Here is a 19116-nt window from a genome sequence, read left to right as displayed (position 1 = left end):
TCAATTTTTTTCCAAATGAACCCTCGAACTCCGAACAATCATTTTTAATCATTCCTGAACTGTAAAATATTAAATTTCATCATACGATTTCTATTTGAACTAGTTCGAGGTTAAATTAACTCAAGTGTACTGTTAGGTACAATACTGAGTTTCGTCTATTCTTAGGAACTTTCCTAACGTAATAACATGCTACTCAGTGCATGTATGTCATGACATGTGTTTATAGGGTCGGGTTTTACATACAAGTACTTTATTGAGAATGTAATATTAATTTTCAAAATTACCTTTATTTATTAAAATGTAAGTTTAATGTACTTAAAATTTTTTTATCGTTACTTTTTATATAATATCATCTCTTAAATATATTTTTAATGTCATATATTTTATGTTCATTTCTTATTATAATCTTATATAATTTAATTTATTTCTTAATATAATTTCCTATATTATATATTTTAATGTAATTTTTTTTCTTTGGAAGATAATATAAATTTTATTAACAATCACCATCCACTATCCAATAGAGAATGATTGTTGAAAGTAAGAGACATCTCTTGAAATTTATATAAAAAAAAATTATAACATTGTAAAATGTATTTAACAAAATAACAAAGTTGAAGGATAAAAATATATTTAATAATATTACAGAGTGAGTGCTCTCACTTTCCTCGTACTAAGCACTACTAGAATGTCATAAATCACATATTTGATATTTTATAATTAAGTGAGATAGAATGTCACGGATCTCACATTAATAAAAGATAAAGTAAGTCTTTGGAATATAAAAATAAACTTTCCTTCACTTACCAAACATGCATTTTGAATTGAAAATATGAGTCCGTGACAATAATCATACGAGAATAATCATATGTGGGCTCATGACAATAATCATACTCATAATAATAAATCTTTAATACATGTCTTTTTAATTAAAAATGTAAACCTATTAAAATAATTATACCCTTAATAATAAATCTTTTATAGCAATTAAGAGGTCATAATCATGTTTTGCTTTGAGCCCAACCCATCCTTCAAGGCTTGCGACCAAATTTGGTCTGAAATTGCCATTAGATTGGAGAAGATAAAAGTATAAATGCAACTGTCCAAAACCCAAAGCCCCATTGCCTTAAGCTAAATGCTCAATTCACACAGCCATCATCTCTCTCACTCCTACATTATAACCCTCCCTCTTGAGTTGGTTTCCTCCACGCAAAGAGAAAAAGAAAAACTCATCAAACTCTGTTGTTTTCTACCCCTTTGCGAAGGTACCAAACACTTTACTTTCCTTTCCTTTCCTTCCCTTGGGAACGGATAGCCCCTTTAGACTCTCGTATCTGATTTTAATCCTTTTAGCCTTTTCTTTATTCATTTCTTCTGTTTTCTTGCTTAAATCGAGTGTTTGCCGACAAATAAGGAAGAATAAGCTGGTCTTTCTTTGTCTTGGTCTTCTCCATTTCTTCAAATTTTTTCTTTTGATTACTGGATTCTCAATCCGATTTTTTCTGATCTGAATCGGCTTCTGGGTTCATAATCCCTTTCTGGGTATTTCAGATTTCTTCTTCTTCTTCTTTACCGCTGATTTTATCCTTCAATTTCAGCTAATAGGTTAGCTTCCCTTCTTAATTTGTGCTGGTTTTGGATAGTTTTTCCTTAGAGCTGATTTGCTGGTAGCTTTTTCTTTTTGTAGTAAATTTCGATGGTATTAGTTTTAGCTGCTTGGTATTGTAGAGACTCTACATTATTGACTTTGTTTCTGATGTGGGTTTTCCGTCCCTTCTGCTACGAACCTTGTTTTATTCAATCTTGGAACTAACGCCATCTTCTTTGTTCATTCTACCTATTACTGTTGGTGAAAATGTGCCTGCTTTTTATCTGTTTAAAATAATCATCATATATAGGTACTGTGGCAATCTGATCCTTCAATCGTATGGATACTTTAGACATTTAGAAATGCGGAATTTTGTAATTTAGTTAGGTCTTATAACCGACTGAGCATATGACTTTCCCACCCTGTAAGTTGATAAGTTGATTTTCTGGAATCTGCTACCTTCTCAGGCTTGCACATTGATGTAAGAATTGTGACTGCTTAATTTCCGTCCCAGCCCTAGCAAAACAACACTAATACTTTCTGAGTTCTCTATGCTTCTTTCCATATTCCTCTTTTCCTGTTAATTTGGAATAAAGAAGTTGTACTAAGAGAAATGTTGACCACTACATTTAAATTGCATAGGAAGATCCAAATGTATAAGAAGTAAATTGTTGTTGGAGATGGATTTAATGATAAACTTATTCTCCTTTGATCGTCTACGTAAAGATTGAAGTTCCCAACTCTGCCTCAATTGTTGGCACTAGCAAGCTTAGTGAATTAAAATATCAAACATTGTGCTGCAAAATGCTTTTTATTTGTAATTTAGTGTACTGTCATAAATATTGAAAATTTTTATCAGGAAGAACTGTTCAAGAACAACAAAGTTTAAAGTCAGATTGTTTTGGTGCATCATGCGTAATAGCAGTATAAATTCTTTAAATACTTTTAATTCATTGTTCCAATATGACTAATGCAGAAGCGATGCCCCTTTAATTCTCAAAATGTTGTCTGCATAAGAATAATATGGCAAGAATAATAATTGAATGATATAGTGGAAATGTATGTCTCCTTTGTTTTCCATATTGGATACAAATATTGAGGTTAAATTTTGATTTGTGGCAGCAATGATATATTGATTTTCTTTTTTATTTCGAGGATCTTCAGTTATATCAAGTTAACAAAATGTTCGCTTTGTTTTTCATTTTGGATGCAAATACAGTGAGGTTAAATTCTTAGCTGTAGAAACAATGATATGTTGATTTTCTTTTTCATGTATACGGTCTTCAGTTATATAAAATAAACAAAATGTTCTAATGCTTAAAAGGCAAGGGAAGTTCAGTGATCTTTTTAACTTGTCCTTACAAGCACAAGTTCCCTTGAATTTGACTTTTTGGCCAAAATTTTTAGTTAGGCAGTGCCTCCAATTTACATTGAATTTCCTATGCTAACTAATTGGTGGACTTACCCAGGGTTCCTTTTGTGGGCTACATGATATTTGTCGCTGCACAGTAATAAAACTATTTGTTTATTGTTTTGGATAGATAACTAAAGTCTTTATGATATCTGTTGCTATTCAGTGATAAAAGTATGTTTGTTTTTTTTTTGGTTTTGGACAGACAACTATACCTGTTACTTGAGTATGTGAAGTTCTTGGGAATAGCTGTACTATGGATTTTTACAAACAAATTGTTATCTTTGATTGCCAACTCGCTCTCTTTACTCGAATGATTTCTTACAATCACAAAATTATTTCAAGTGGGTGTGGATTGAGCTCCTCCAACATGGCTCTATCCCCAAGCCAAGGAAGTTATTATTGTTGATTTGTAGCTTATAAGGTAAACCGCAAACGATGTGACAAACTACAAAATTTAAGTACGCCCTAGCATTTGAGTCAGTTGTTGGGGTATATTTTAAATGTTGATTGGGAAATTGTAACCATTATGTTGAACATAATTAAAGATGAAAACTGTGATGTTGGGCAGCTGAAATTTTAGTCAAAGTAGACTTCTTTTCTAGCTAGAATTTTAAGCTCCTATGATCACTTTTCTCTATAGGTGAAGCTTATATTGAACTTATTATGATTAGCTGAGGTAAATCTAAGCTCATATGATCATGTTCTCTACAGGTGAAGGTTATATTGAACTTATTATAATTACCTGAGGTAAATCTAAGCTCATATGATCATGTTCTCTACAGGTGAAGGTTATATTGAACTTATTATAATTACCTGAATTGCCCAATGGATGCCATTAAGGATCTAAACTGGAGCTTTGCTCTTTCTTTATTTTGTTTTTTTGTGCCCACCCCGCCTTTCTCTTTACATTAGAAATTCTTACATTTAACTGTAATGGTTGACTGATAACCATCCTGGTACAATGATGGAATTTTAATTATTATGAGAATCAGGGATGTATGAACTTGTATATGAAAACGAAATGATATCTATATTGGAAAAGTATAAAGGTTTGTATAGGCACCATTTATGTGGGATTGTTGAACTGATTACTTTCAGGAATAATATGTAGCTTTTTCATTAATTGCGGCATTTTTCGTCTAACTTAATTCATCATCTTCTGTAGTCTAACATAAATAATGGTTAGATTTGTCTTTGTTATTCTTTCTCTCTTTCTTATGCTCAATTTTCAGGATCCTACAACCCTCTTTTTGACTATTTTATGCAGGGACTTATTCTTGTGATTCATCAAGAGGCATTGCTAGTTATCACTGTTGCTGTTTTTTCTCTTTAATAATATATGGGCTGAGGTGCACTTTTCATGGGAGGTGTAGAGGATGATGAACCAGCCTCTAAACGCATGAAATTGTCCTCTGAAGAATTGAGACGTCTTTCCAACGGTTCAACTATTAAAGAGCCTGTAGCTGGGTCTTCAGGAGACTTGATGGCTCGGCCCCTGCAGTCTGAAGGGGGCGAAGAAGTTGTAGGTTCAAAAGGAGTTATAAAGAAGGTAGAATTTGTCCGAATAATAACAAAAGCATTATATTCTCTTGGTTACATAAAGAGTGGTGCTCATCTAGAGGAAGAGTCAGGGATACCATTACATTCTTCTGTGGTCAATGTGTTTATGCGGCAAATTCTTGAGGGAAATTGGGATGAAAGTGTTGTCACATTGCATAATATTGGTCTAACAGATGAAAGGACCATAAAATCAGCTTCTTTTCTGATATTAGAGCAGAAGTTTTTTGAACTTCTGGATGAAGAAAAAGTCATGGATGCTCTGAAGACATTAAGGACTGAGATTGCACCTCTTTGTATCAATAATGGTAGAGTTCGTGAGCTTTCTTCATCCATTGTTTCACCTTCTGATTGGTTTTCTGTTCGATCGCCGAAACGGGATATAAAGAGGGCAAGATCTCGGACTAAATTGTTGGAAGAATTACAAAAGCTGCTTCCTCCAACAGTTATGATTCCCGAAAGAAGGTTGGAGCATTTAGTTGAACAGGCCCTTGTCCTGCAACGAGATGCTTGCATGTTTCACAACTCTTTGGAGAAGGAAATGTCACTATATGCCGATCATCAGTGTGGGAGAGATCAAATTCCTTCTCAAACATTGCAGGTTAGATTCTATTCTACGAACCATGTTATTAAATCTTCTCTCTTATCTTTCATCATTACTTTAAGATGGTAAAATTCGAAGGAGTTTTTTGAATTCTTTTACATGCAAATTTTCATGTTGCTACAATCAAAACAAATGGTACATAGTGCATTCTTTTTCATTTTCTTGTATTAGTTTTGTGAAGATTAGAAATCTATTTTAGGTTGTGCTTTATCAGTATGGATATCCTTTGCCAGTTATAAGCTGGTTCTTTCATTCACATGTTAATACTAATCTTTCTTGATTTAGGTTTTAAATTGTGGTGTTTAGACTTGTACTGGGATTAGTGTTTGAAGACTTCTTTGTGGATATACAATTTTCTTATGAGGTGCAATCTTTAGGCATTCTCCAATAATTTACTAACCCATTACAATAGCCTCAAAAGCCTGGTGAAGGAGTTGTTAGCATCTGAAAATGGCGGTGTAAAGATCAATCTTAAGTCATTAAAGATGATGGTTTATGTGTTTTGAGAAGCTCTCACCTTGAAGAGAGATGATGTGAAAGAAAAGAAACATCTAACATAGATGAAGTCATAGAGCGAGTGCTCTAGACAAAGTGATTTGAAGTCTGTAATTAATTCGAGGGAAAGTGATATCATTTCCAACCACATAGATATCTTCTTGGACTAATGTAAAGTGCAATTGGTAGTTATGGAATTTTAAGTCTGCTAGTATTATTCCATTTTGCTGTTAAAGATTATTTTTGGTAATTTTGTATTCTATGAAGAATGCATTGATTATTGTCCATTGCATTATCTGGAGGGTTTTTTATTTATTTTTTGTTCTAAATTTGGTGGTTTTTAGTGGTGAATTGAGTAGAGTCCTTAATTTCTCAATATATGAACTCCTTTATATTATTACCCATCACGTTTGGATTGATGGTCCCGATGCCAATCTATATGTTCGTTAGGATTTTTATCACAACCTCTTTAGACAAGATTTTAACATGTGCTTTAGTTTCATCTTCAGACCAATATGTCCTTCATTCATGGCTTCAATTTTTCAACCATGGATTGTACTTTTGTGTAAAGGGATTTATGCTTGATAGAAGACATGCACATTGTTATATATCATGACCTCTCGAGGATGATCTAATGGATTGAGACAACAAGGTTTGATCATCATAACACAACCACTTATGAAGTCTTCCAGTGAATCCTTAAGACAAATCTCAATGTGTTCTGAACACCTGCAGCAATATGCTTCTCAAACGCCTAAGTATTTACGGAGCATCATTAGCTTAGGAATGGTCAATCAAATAATCTTTAAAGACTGGTTGCTGCCTTAACATGAGCAGTAACATGGACAACAAGTGAGACAAAACTTCATGTCATGGATTAGGTGTATTCTCGAGTCTTGTGTTAAGGAATCTTAGTTGTTGTGGGATTAGCGAATTTTTGTCTCATAGACATCTATTTATTTTTTACAACATATTCAAGGGTATCTCTTGGACCAAAAACCTTTGTAAAAGCCATTCAAATAGTTTAGTGAATTTCTTCTTATGTTACTGTAGCTGATGTTGTTGATGCATTCAACCTAACAACGTACCAAGTGTCCACTGGGCAAGTACGAACTGGTATAAGTGATTCATTGATGGGCTGGGTTAGTCTTACCTAGATGCCTGTTTATGGCCAATTTAATAAATATTAGTATTTGTTATTATATGCATTGCACATGAATCTTATTTTTTAATTATTTTTAATAATAGTTATATATAAATACAAATATTTTTGAAGCATAAACTTTGAAGTATGAGTACTTGAAGTTTTGTAGTATTAATCTATAAATTATTTAACAATATTAGAATTAAGAAAAATATGTTTTAGCGGAAGTCATTCAATGCAATTAGAATTCTTATTTACAATTTGAATAAATTTTATTAATATTTATAATAAAAATATAAATATATTTTTTTTCTTTCCTTCCACCAATAGACATCTAGGTGAGACATTGATGATGGCAATGTATGGCTCAGTCAGATCCAATCTCTTGCAACATTGACCCGTCATGGTGGGGCCATGGCTACTGATGTTGGCTTGGCTTGTAGAAGCCAGATGTGGCAGTCTCATGTTTGTTTTCTGGTAACCATTGTTGGGGTAACAGGAAAGGGAAAGAAAAAGAAAAAAAAAAAATCAAATAAGCAGCTCATCAGGCACTTGGTTTACACTAACGGGTGCTTATTGGGTACCATGGCTTTGTTTTAGATGGATTCAATGGCTGTACCCATTTGATACCCATTTAATCATTGTGTGGATTGGACAGATGCATTTTAGGGCAGGCAAGGGTGGGCAAATGGGTTTTGGCTAAATTTGACTCTATGTGCAGGATGATAAACTTTGAGAAATAATGATAAATTAATCTTTTCCAATTTGCAATGTGTGGTCCTGGGAGATGACATTCCTAGGAGTTGAGCTTCTTGTATTGATTGTCAAATTCTCAAAATGCTTGCAAAAGTGAACTTTTTAAAAGTTTTTGTTACCAATGGAAGAGAATCAATTCTCCTTATTGTACTTTCTGAATAGGTGCATGGGTTACATAGAATGGTTTAATGTTGCATACGAACCATGTTAGGCTAATATTAGCAAAGGAAATATGTTTAGGCACAAGAGAAAGTTCCGTTTTAATTTACAGGCTTTCAATGAAAAACTTACTTCACATTAAAACTATGGCAATTTTATCTCAATAAAGATAAACTGACATATATGACTAATGAATTTTCAAAACTATAGAAATAATTCATTTTCCAACAAGGAGATATAATTATATTACAATCATTTGTGTGATTGATGGCTAACGTGTACCTGTATGATTAAATTAAAATAAAACATTAGAATGAAGTAGATGATAATATATCTTACTTGCCCCTAGCTTCAGTAGTTAGGAGATAAGGTGGGTGGCTTACGTTTAAACTGTGTTAGGTAAAATGGAAAATTTTTCTCATTTTCCATTTTTTTTATTTTTCTTTTGTTTCTGCAGTCTCTTCCCAAATTATAAATGGACCAAAGCTCATGTATCGTTGTTTTATGTTTTCATTTGCTTTCACTTTCTATTTTCTTTTTCAATATCTTTTAGTGGTTAGGCTTCCAGTAAAAGGGACCAATGATGTCTGACTTTGTAACCATCATTAATGCACATCATGACTACTTGGAGAACTGATTTAGCAATATTCTACCACCACCTAGGTGGGGTTTAGGAGTTTTATATTTAGATTGTGACTACTAGAAATCATGGCCAACCTTTAATTTTTATGGAATTTTGAGTCACAAGCTGGTGTGGAACATGTCAAATAGGGTTGGAGGAAAATTTACGCTCCAAGTGATGTTGTATTTTCCTGATACTTCTATAAGTATTCTTGGCAAGTTATCAATTCATTCACTATATATAGGTTTATGTTCTGTCAATGGATTTGTTAATGCCCATTTGGTTGTAAGGAAATTGTTGTCCTTAAGACTTAAGAGCTTGGTCTTTACTGTGAATTTCTTATCTTAACTTAATAGGATTATATTTTCTTTTCTTTTGTTTGAATCTAGTTAACACCTAGATACTTTTACTTGTCATAAATAACAATTAAGGAATTGAAAACTTCTGATTTAAAGATACTTGAGTCCTTGCTGAAAGGTTTTTGGTGAGTACTTTTGATGGTAGGTTTTTTTGGAAATCATCCATAGATCATCATTGGTTTGCTTTTTTCATAGATTTCATCTTAGTTCAGAATGCATTAGGATGTATGAATTGTACCAATTTCTTCCTAACTACAGTAAAAACTCTATAAATTAATACTCGATAAATTAATAACCTCAATTAAGTGCCTGTTTGGATTGGCTTATTTTTAGTTTATCTATTGCTTAAAAGCAGAAGCTGAGCTAAACAGAATTTCGTGAAAAACTCTTAAAAAAAATAGCTTTTTTTTTTAAAGAATAAAATCTAAAAAAAAAGCTCCAATTAGGAGCTTTCTCTTCTCTTTTTTTTTTTTAAAATACGTCAGCTTATTAAGAGTTATTTTTCCCAAAAAGATCCTCTCTCAAAAAATATTCCCTCTCTCTCCCTATCAATCTCCCTGTCCTTTCTTCCTTTTTGCAAATCATCATTTTAGTTTTTTGGTTCTTACAAAAATTAAGAAAAAAGAAGATCCAAAATTCAAAATTGCATTTAGATATTATTTTATTTTCTATTTTATTTTTTATTTTTTACTTTGAAAACTCTCTTTATTAGTTGATATTTGTCAGTTTATTGTTTGATATGACAATTATATGATGTTTATTTATTCTTAATTTTTTTATGATGTATATAATATTTGATGATTATGATTGAAATAATTAATTAAATAGGGTAATGGTTGTGAGATAAATTAGATGAAAATTGAAATAATATTTGTTGATTATGGTTGTTAAGATAATATCGTTCATGGAGGTGAACTTTGTTGGTAAGGATATCAATAGCTAAACATGATTTACCTAAATTATCACTCCTACTTTATACTTCTCTTCTTCTTTTTTTGGGTTCTCTTCTATTACTAGGGTTAAGGGTTCTAGTAGTTGACTCCCTGCTTTCTTTCATATCTTTTTTTATGATTTATTATTAATTATAAACGTTATGTTATATAAAAATCTTTTTTACATTTTTAAAAGTTTATTTTAAATAGATAAAAAAATAAAGTTATTTTTTTTATTTTGAACAAAGAAATTAGTGATTAATAAAAAAGTTATTTATTAAATATCCTTTATGGTAATTTTAATTACAATTAGAGTTTATGTAAGTTGTTTTGCCAAACAGTTTATTCATAAAACAGTTTATAAAAAGTAAACATACTAAACAACTTTAGTTTAATTTTAAAAGCTATTATTTTTCATAAGAGCTTTATATTAGCTTTTAAGTTAAAAAAAATCAGGTCAAACATGCTCTAAATAATATTTTTGACTAGTCCCAAGCTGGGATTAATGTGGTAAATTAATAATTCGTTAAATTTATAAGATAATACATTTTAAAAAACACATAGGTCTTACTTGATATATAAATTAATAATTTTCTTATACATCAAAATTATATATATATACGACTCAAGGAAGAGATCTTTGTAAAATATGACTCTAATGTTCCTTGTTTTTTTTTTTGAAATTGATGTCTTCTTGGACCTTATCTTTAACTTTTCTAAGTGCATTAAGAAGTTATGTAGTGTTCTCGTATTACAAGAGAACATTATGCATTGTGATTGTTGCTTGGCACTTGTAAGTTAAACTTTTTTAACACCCACTATTGCAGTTGCTTTTGGGTGCAATTCAGATTTTTTATGTTGTACTCACATAATGCTTTATACATTTGATCCGTCATTATTGATTTCTTTACACCTTTGCGATGAGAAGCTATTTTGTTTAGTTTTACTATTTATGATATTGTATTTGCTTTTTATAAATGTTTTTGCTTGACTTAATGTTCAAGAAGTATTTTAATAAGTATATATCGAATGTAATTTTAGTTTGTTACAAGTCTATTTAATACGACTAATTACGTTCATGAACTTATTTTGGTTAAACAAATATATAGAATAATGATATATCATAATTTGGTAATTATGTGATATTTGTATAATCACAATACACCATAAATGTATTAAGTTCAATGGTTTGGAAAAAAAAATAAAGAATACCTTGATAACTTAGTTTTTTAGTAATTAATGTATAAATGAATAAATTATTAATTTATTGATTAAGTAATATCTTGATTAATTAATAAATTTTCATGATCCTAAGGTATTAAGTTATAAAGGTTTTCCCGTATATGGTAGGATTCCTAGGCTTTGGTTATTAGGAGAGCAAAGTGGGTAGATGGAATGATCCAGATGGAAAATTGGAAAGAATATAACTTTTGCTGAGATTTGGTAGGAGAAAAAAGTGAGGAAAGGAAGTAGAATTGATTGCCATTTTATTTTTATACTTACGATAACCAATCCTTCCATTTTGGAGAAATTATGGAAGATAAATGGGGAGGGATAAAGATAAGTGATAATTTCCTGACGTGTTTTTTTTTTTTAAATTGTCCTTTTATTTCCATTCACAATTTTATGATGCTATAAAGATATGATTTTAATTTTTCTTTCCTTCCACTTCAGTTCTACTGAGCAATGAATGAAAAAACAATAGTTTTCTTTCCATTCACTTCTCTATTGTTCTTACCAAGCGCACTTGTGGAGTGAAAAAGAAAATGCTTTCATTCCTTTCACTTTCTCTTCTTCCAATTTTCCATCACTTCATTTTTGCATTTTTCTTGAGCCAAGTCTTACCAACCTGCAAATCCCCTTGCTAATGAGAAAGGAAAAAGATTGAATTATTTGTTATGCATTCAAGTGAATTTAGTGTCCTCTCACTGGAATATTTGTTGATTCTTGATTATTTTTTATGTTTGTTTATTCATTGTCTGAAATTTTTTCTACTTGTGGCTTGCCTTTTCTTTTCTTGAATTGTTTTTGCAAATTCTTTTTTACATACTTTTTTGTCATTCTCTTGCAACAGATACTACAGGCTCACACTGATGAAGTATGGTTCTTGCAATTTTCACATAATGGGAAATACTTAGCTTCATCATCCAATGATCAGTCAACGATCATTTGGGAGGTACCGCTATTCGCTTGGAACATGGATATAACATATAATGTTGATATTGTTTAGGATAACCCCCTATGCCTGTACCGTATTAATTTGATATGAAAGTAGATAGTATTTTTGAAAAACTAAAAATTTAACTTTTGTGTATAACAAAATGCATGATTTTATTTTTAGATAGAGGAGAATTTTGTCTGAACATGTGGTTTATTTTAGCCATTCATTCATTTTAATCAAATATGATTTTGCTTTTCCCTCATTACTTTTGTTTTTTTTTTTTTATCAAGTTTTAGGGAGGTGAAAAGCAAATAACAAATGGTAAAGGCAACAATCAAATGAAACCTTAGTGAAAATATTCCTAGATGCAACGAATAAAGAAGTTTGATAATGAAAGTTTGCAAGCATTGTAAATATTGGTTTTTGTTTCAATAAAAGACTGTTGTAAGAATTTGGATAGAATTATGTGACAATATTCTTAAATGAACCTCTAAGATGGAAAACATTATAAAAAGGGTTCTCTTACACTTCAAAGGAAAAATTTAGAGGACATGCATCTTCATGTCTAGTATTATCCTTCTCAGGAATTTTTTCCCCTTTCCATTTCCTGAATATGCTAACATACTGCTTTATTTTAGAAGAGCTTCTAGTTTCTCATCTTTATAGTTTTTTAATGTTTTGAACAAATCTTTCAAATTGTAATGTTGTTGATGACAAAGTGTGTCTTTTTTTTTTCTTTTGATGGAATTACAAAGTGCTTCTAAGAAACCACAATATATCAATCTATTACCAAACAGACTTATAACATGGGTTTCTTTAAACAAAACTCAAAAGAGGTATGTTGTTGCAATTTGAGAAAATAGATACTTTCTGTGATGATTTAGGGCAGGAATTATGGAGTTGACCACAATGGTGTCTGTTAGAATGAAAACAGGGTACTGGCTGAGTGTGGTTTGGTTGTTTTGTTCGACTCAAAAATCATCATTTTTCTCATGCTGATAATGTGAATGATGTCCATAGAAGTCTTGTGAAAATTGCTAATATGAAAATGAGGTGAGAGTTAAGAATCAAATAAACAAAAAGGAAAAGCTTCAAAGCTGGGATTACCAATATTAGAAGAGAGGGGAAAAGTCCAAAAGTTACAGCCGAGATGCAATCTCTGTAGTGGAGCCCTCAAAAATAGATAAATAGTTTTAATGGTCATGCTACTCAAGATAAAACCAAGTTGGTTTTAAAAAAATGCTTGTCTCATTCCTTAACTTCTGTTTCCACCCTTTCTCACAATTTCATCATGACTTATCAATTTGATACCTTTTGTATTAGGATGCCCTCCTTTTTCTTTTATATACACAAGTTTTTTTTCTCCTTGAAAAAAAAAAAAAAACAAGAAAGAGTGGTCTTTCTCCACTCATCTAGTATGTCTTGGACAAGTGATGAAGTTTGTAAGCGAAGATATTGGTCATCTCCAATACATTCCCACACATTTGTCAGGATGCCATCTAGTCGAAATGCCTTTCCACTCTTCATCTTCTTCAAAGACTTCCTTAACTTGCTTTCTTTAATCTGTCAATGGAAGGCATAATTTTATTTTCTTTTGAATTGTTAAGCCCTCCCAAGGTTTTAGTGGTATCCAAATTTAAGCAACTTATGGAAAGAGCTCCTCGATCTAACTTCAATGGTCTTCTCAGTAACAATCACTATTTTTCATTTTCATCCTTTATGCATTTGATTTAAATCCTTTCTCTTTAATATGTCATTTTGGCAAGTTTTAAGCATTTTTGAAAGCCAGAGCCTTCACTTTTTTCTATTTAATGTTTTATACAATTATGCAAGGGTTTTTGTGGTATTAAGAGGTTCGCTTGGCTGGAATTTAATTTCATGCATACAGGGGTTATACTGCTGTGTATCAATGCTTAGATCACTGTGAATCAACTATCTTTTTGCTGACTCAAAAGCCTAGCAGTCAGTCAGTTTTCTCATTCTAATACTTTGACTTATTGTAGGTTGATGCAAATGGAGTATCTTTAAAACATATACTCTCTGGTCACCAGAAACCTATCTCTGCTGTTTCATGGAGTCCTGATGACCATCAGCTTCTTACTTGTGGTGTAGAGGAGGTTGTAAGACGCTGGGATGTCTCTTCTGGTGAATGCCTCAATGTTTATGAAAAAGCTGGTCTTGGCATGGTTTCATGTGGATGGTCTCCAGATGGCAAATGGATATTTTCTGGTGTGAATGATAAGAGCATCTGCATGTGGGAATTGGAGGGGAAAGAGCTAGAGTGCTGGAAAGGGCAACGTACTCTAAAAATTTCTGATTTGGAAATAACAAGTGATGGGAAGCAGATTATTAGTATATGTAGGGAAACAGCAATATTATTACTTGACAGGGAAGCTAAAGTTGAGAGGTTAATTGAAGAGGATCAAACAATAACTTCGTTCTCATTATCAAGAGACAATAGATTCTTGCTGGTAAATCTTTTAAACCAAGAAATCCATCTATGGAACATAGAGGGTGATTTGAAGCTTGTTTCTAAATATAAAGGCCATAAACGCACCCGCTTCATCATCAGGTCTTGTTTTGGTGGACTTGAGCAAGCATTTATTGCCAGCGGTAGTGAGGACTCACTGGTACGGACCTCTAATTTGTTCTATATCAATCTTTCGCTGTAAGTTAGCCTATGATTAGCATGGAAAGCAGTGTTCTCGTATTAGGATTACTGTTTGTTGTCTTATATCATATATGGGATCCATCTGTGCATAAATGTGTCATTTGAGTGAGAGATGTAGTATAGTAAGAGACTGTAGTTTTACGGAGGCTACTAGATCTCAAGCAAGTATAGGTAGTTATTGCCTTATCAGAGAGAGTCGCATTGCATTTCATGTTCATCAGTATGTGCAGTCACATGCTTGCGTAGGTGATATTTTCATGTAGATCAGAGCTACTGGATTTCTTTTTCTGTCCTGTGTTTTCACAATACTTACCCAGTCAAGAAACTGATTAATGTCTTTTTTTGGTCATCCTTCACCTTAGAAGTTGTTTTGTTCTCTATAATGTCTTTTTCTCACACAGAATGCTATCAGGTATTTGTCACTGATGGCTTAAAATATATCAATGATGCATATGCTAGAATAAACATTTGCTATCTGCATGCTTTATATCTTGTCATTATACAGTCCAGTTGCTTTATCGTTTCTAGAATATCTATTTCTGAACAACCTAGGTTTCGCCTAGTAGTCGCTTCTTGTCCATAGGATGGTTAAGGTTCAAGGGTTAGCCTCTCTCTGGCTCTACCCTCAGGACTTCCTCATATATACCAAGAATTTCCACGACTGCATGCAGCAGTGCACACATTGTGACATTGCAGATTTTAGCCAAAGTAATGATAATTTTTAGGCTGCCTGAACTTAGTGCCAAACTCTTCAGTCCAGACAATAGATCTTGGTTTATTCCTAGATGTTTATGGCTTCATCGTTGGCCTCAAGTCTATCTCTGTCATGAGTATAGTGCTGAAATACTAATTAAACAATATGACATTATTCATATGCATTTTGTAAATGTAAATTCATAAAATGTGACTTATTTCTGAAGTTCAAGTGACTGCAATTAATTTCGTTTTACTGTATGTTTAGGTCTATATATGGCATAGGGGCACGGGGGAGCTTATAGAGGCATTACCAGGTCACTCCGGAGCTGTCAATTGTGTAAGCTGGAATCCAGCAAACCCTCACATGTTGGCATCAGCTAGTGATGACCGTACAATCCGGATATGGGGCTTAAATAATCTAAGCACGAAGCTCAAAGACACTCACAGTAACGGCATCCATTATTGTAATGGAGGAACTTGAGAGATTGAATGCATGCAGTCTGCAGTCATTGATACCTGATATGATTGGTTTCATGTAAATACTTTATCTTGTTGAAAGCTGACATTCATAAAAAAAAAAGATTGTCAACAATGCAGCAACTTTCTGATAATAAATTTGCTATTTTCGCTTTTTAACATTTAATTAATTTGATTACAGTTATGATGAAAATTTCAAGCATGCTTGCTTTTTGATAATGGAGCTTAGTACCTGACAGTGCATTTCTTTTCTGGTCTTAACCTTCATTCTCATGGTGTATTACCAGTCGTTGGCATGTGATGCTAAAACATATATTATTAGATTTGGGATGAGAAAACAAAATTCTGAAGGGTCTTTAGCAACATAGCTTCTCAGTTTTGAGCGTCACACTTGGGGAGAAGGCTCATTTTCCATGGATAAGATTCAACCATCTTCACACCTGAGATGGCTTTGATTTCAAGGGGAGGAATAGAGAGGTAATATAGCAGAAGAGTTCATCCTTAATTTATGTGACGAGAATTATTCAGATATCCACAAGTTTCCTCAGAAAGACAAAAATAGAAAAGAGAAGCCTTGGAGGGAGTGGATGATAGAACAAACTCAAAGCCAAACATCATAGCTTCTAAGAAGATTTACATAAAATCTCTGCTTAAGTAGTTTTAAGCAACGCTGAAGGAACCTAGAGTGCTCTCCACAAACTTTCTAGCTCCCTTAAACCACCTCTTGTCTCCAGCTTGTGCCTTGCAAATGTATAGCTTGCCATTCTTTACAGTAGCCGAAATTAATTGGTGCTTGCCACCTTCATCTCCATCAGCAGTTCTTGTCAGCACGGACACGATGTAGTACTGTGTCCCACCAATGACAGGAGTTGAACTGTCCATTATGTTCGCGACTGCCACGGCGTTGGATTCAAAACCACCCTGACCAATTCAAGTAAGTAAGTAGACATTAAAAAAGAGAAAGGAATTGAGGAACACAAAACATCAAGTCTATGATGAGGTAATGGTTCCCAAAAGGCTGCTCCAACTATGTTGAACTATCCACTTTTGATATGTTAGTTAATCACCTCAGCATCAGTTACACCAGCGTATGCTTGTTTGCCAAGCAGATAGTCCACCTGCAATGATCCATGAGAAGCAAATTAATCAGCAAACAGTAGTATATTCTTAGTTGTTGAAAGGTTCAACTCCGGATATGTACATTTGCGAGGAATTGCTCAGGGGAACCGAAGTCAGTTATGGACTTCTTGTCAGTTGGAGTGACCATGACAGCAACATAACTGTTAGGGTCGAAGTTGTCCTCGTATCTCACGACTTGACCTGGGAACTCAACCTCTTTGCTTGGGTTCCATTTTGATGGAATTGACAGCTTGAACCCATCCCCATTGATTGTCAAGAAGTCTGTGTTTGTTTTTGGCTTACCAAATACATTTGCTGCAATCAACCACAATTTTAAAGCTATCATATCTGAAAATGATCATCTCTAAAGCAATTCTCCCTATTTTGCTTCCCAGGATACCATTATATATCCTCGTAGCATTACATGATATTATACCACTAGAATGATGCTCTGCACAAAAAACAGATATAGGAGTGAATGATGACCTCTAAAGCAACATAATTCCCATAGATTTTTCTCATGCAGATTTCTCCGCTGCAACCTGCAATAATCATGATCTGGGTATCTTCTCCCGGTGCAAAAAAAATTAAGATTAAAGTAGCATTTTTCCAAAAATAAAAAAAAGGAATTACGAAAGAATATAGCTTGATTCTTGGCGAGTTGCAACAGAAATTCAAAACGAAAGGCATAATTCTTTATTTAATTGTATGTACTAGTTATAGAAGAACATTAAGGCATTCCATATTCGTAATGCACACTATTTTCTGACATGACAAAACAAATTCAATAGTACGACGAGAAGAGAAAGGAAGTTACCAGCTTCACCATAGGCTGCATCAGCAGGAGAAACCTTAGAGCCAACTGCTGCAGCACCAATGAGCACAGTGAGGGCCATCCTACGGGAGACAAGGCTTCCATCATCCTCTTGGACCGCCTGCTTCTGAGCCCTGCACACTAGCTGGCTAGGCTTGATGTTTGCAACTTGGCGCTGTGATGGTGATGGTGATGGTGATGATGATCTGGTTGCGGTGGTGAGTGCACGGTGGTGCAAGAAGCATGCGGTGGAGGCCATGCTGCTCTTTTTCTCTTGATGATTTACACTTAGAAACTCTTTTTCAGCTTTGTTTTTGTTTTTGTTTTTGTGTATAAAGCTAACAGAAAAATGAGCGTGGGACGTTCTGGTCTTTCGATATGTGAAGGCAATTGGCTCGTCTTTGGATATTGGATCACGAGGGAGGATTAGATTATGGATCTGGGATAAGGCCCTTGAGGCTCTTACTTGTGCCACGTGGCTTTCCTTACTCTTTGCTCTAGTCCACGTCGGATTTCATTTTGGATTACTTTGCTTGGAGGGCTGACATGGCACAACCCATTTGCCAAAACACCCACATTTCTAGAACTATTATGATTCTACATTCTCCACTCAATACCATTATTGTACCGAGACGAAAATTAATTATTATTAAAAAAGTTTCGTTGAAAAAAAATAAATGTTCATAAATTATAATTATTATTATTATACTTATGCCATTTGTAAGTAGCTAAATCATCGAAAATCAAATAAAATAACGTTCCTTTAAAATATTATAAGCAAATCTAACATAAGTAATAGAAATTTCACTAATTTTATTGTAAATTTTAACACGCGTTAATGTTAATATAATAAAATTTATCAATCATAATAGTGAGTTCAAAAAATAAAATAATATTAATAAATATGATATTAAAAGTGTCTCCCAGTGAATTGATGCACAACTCGCATAAATTCTAATTAATTTTATGAAAATTGAAAATGACGTTAACATTTTAAGCCTCGAAATTAATATATTAAATAACACATTGTACTCAAATAATTAAGATATATATATATATATATATATATATTTGTTTAAATTATGAATTACAATACACATTTTTACTGGGCTTGATTTTGGGCTTAAAATCAAGGGATTTGGGTGGTCAAGTAATAGATATGGGTCGTATCTATTGGGTCTGCTTCACACCAGCTCTGCTCACTCCTCTTTTCTTTCTTTTTCGTTCTTTTATATATATATATATATATTAATACTATTTTAATTAATTTTTTCATGAATTCAATTAATTTATCCAAACAAGGGTACGGTAATCTCGTAGGCCCACCCACCTTTTAAGTTTATCCAAACAAGGGCACGATGTTAAGCAAAAAAATCAAAACAAAACCAAGGGATGTTCTGCTCATAGTCATCTGCTGCTTTTTAAGTCCGGCCCCGGTACCAAAAGATTCCACGTTACAATCAACGACGCCCAAAAAGCATATTAACTTTTAACTGCCCAAAATTTCTTCATGATAATTTGTTGCTATTCGAAATTAAAAAAAATTAG

The 19116-nt window shown here is 32.9% G+C and overlaps 2 protein-coding genes across 5 annotated transcripts; one reads left to right on the top strand and one right to left on the bottom strand.

The window, feature by feature from the left end:
• The first annotated feature begins 1118 nt into the window (after positions 1-1118).
• LOC18612204 (WD repeat-containing protein 26 homolog) lies at positions 1119-15801 on the top strand. 4 transcript variants are annotated; one of them, XM_007048866.3, is made up of 6 exons: positions 1120-1265; positions 3205-3423; positions 4270-5160; positions 11705-11806; positions 13795-14421; positions 15424-15801. In XM_007048866.3, the coding sequence occupies exons 3-6, from the start codon at positions 4363-4365 to the stop codon at positions 15637-15639; spliced, it is 1743 nt and encodes a 580-aa protein (XP_007048928.1). In that variant the 5' UTR covers positions 1120-1265; positions 3205-3423; positions 4270-4362; the 3' UTR covers positions 15640-15801. The 4 variants fall into 4 exon arrangements, with proteins under 4 accessions (XP_017980548.1, XP_007048928.1, XP_007048929.1 ...); XM_018125059.2 differs by lacking the exon at positions 3205-3423 and having other exon boundaries at positions 1119-1265; XM_007048867.3 differs by lacking the exon at positions 3205-3423 and having other exon boundaries at positions 1122-1542.
• A 317-nt stretch (positions 15802-16118) lies between these two features.
• Positions 16119-17944, bottom strand: PSBP-1 (photosystem II subunit P-1). Its single transcript, XM_007048864.3, has 4 exons — positions 17572-17944; positions 16837-17069; positions 16703-16753; positions 16119-16556 (listed from the first exon to the last, which is right to left on the bottom strand). Exons 1-4 carry the CDS (start codon positions 17825-17827, stop codon positions 16296-16298), a joined length of 801 nt encoding a protein of 266 aa, XP_007048926.3. The 5' UTR covers positions 17828-17944; the 3' UTR covers positions 16119-16295.
• Positions 17945-19116: the final 1172 nt, after the last annotated feature.

Source organism: Theobroma cacao, chromosome 1, assembly GCF_053813885.1.
Source record: "Theobroma cacao isolate CCN51 chromosome 1, ASM5381388v1, whole genome shotgun sequence".
Taxonomy (NCBI): Eukaryota; Viridiplantae; Streptophyta; class Magnoliopsida; order Malvales; family Malvaceae; genus Theobroma; species Theobroma cacao.
The sequence above is the reverse complement of the archived record's forward strand: the minus strand, read 5'-3'. Positions and strand labels throughout refer to the sequence as shown.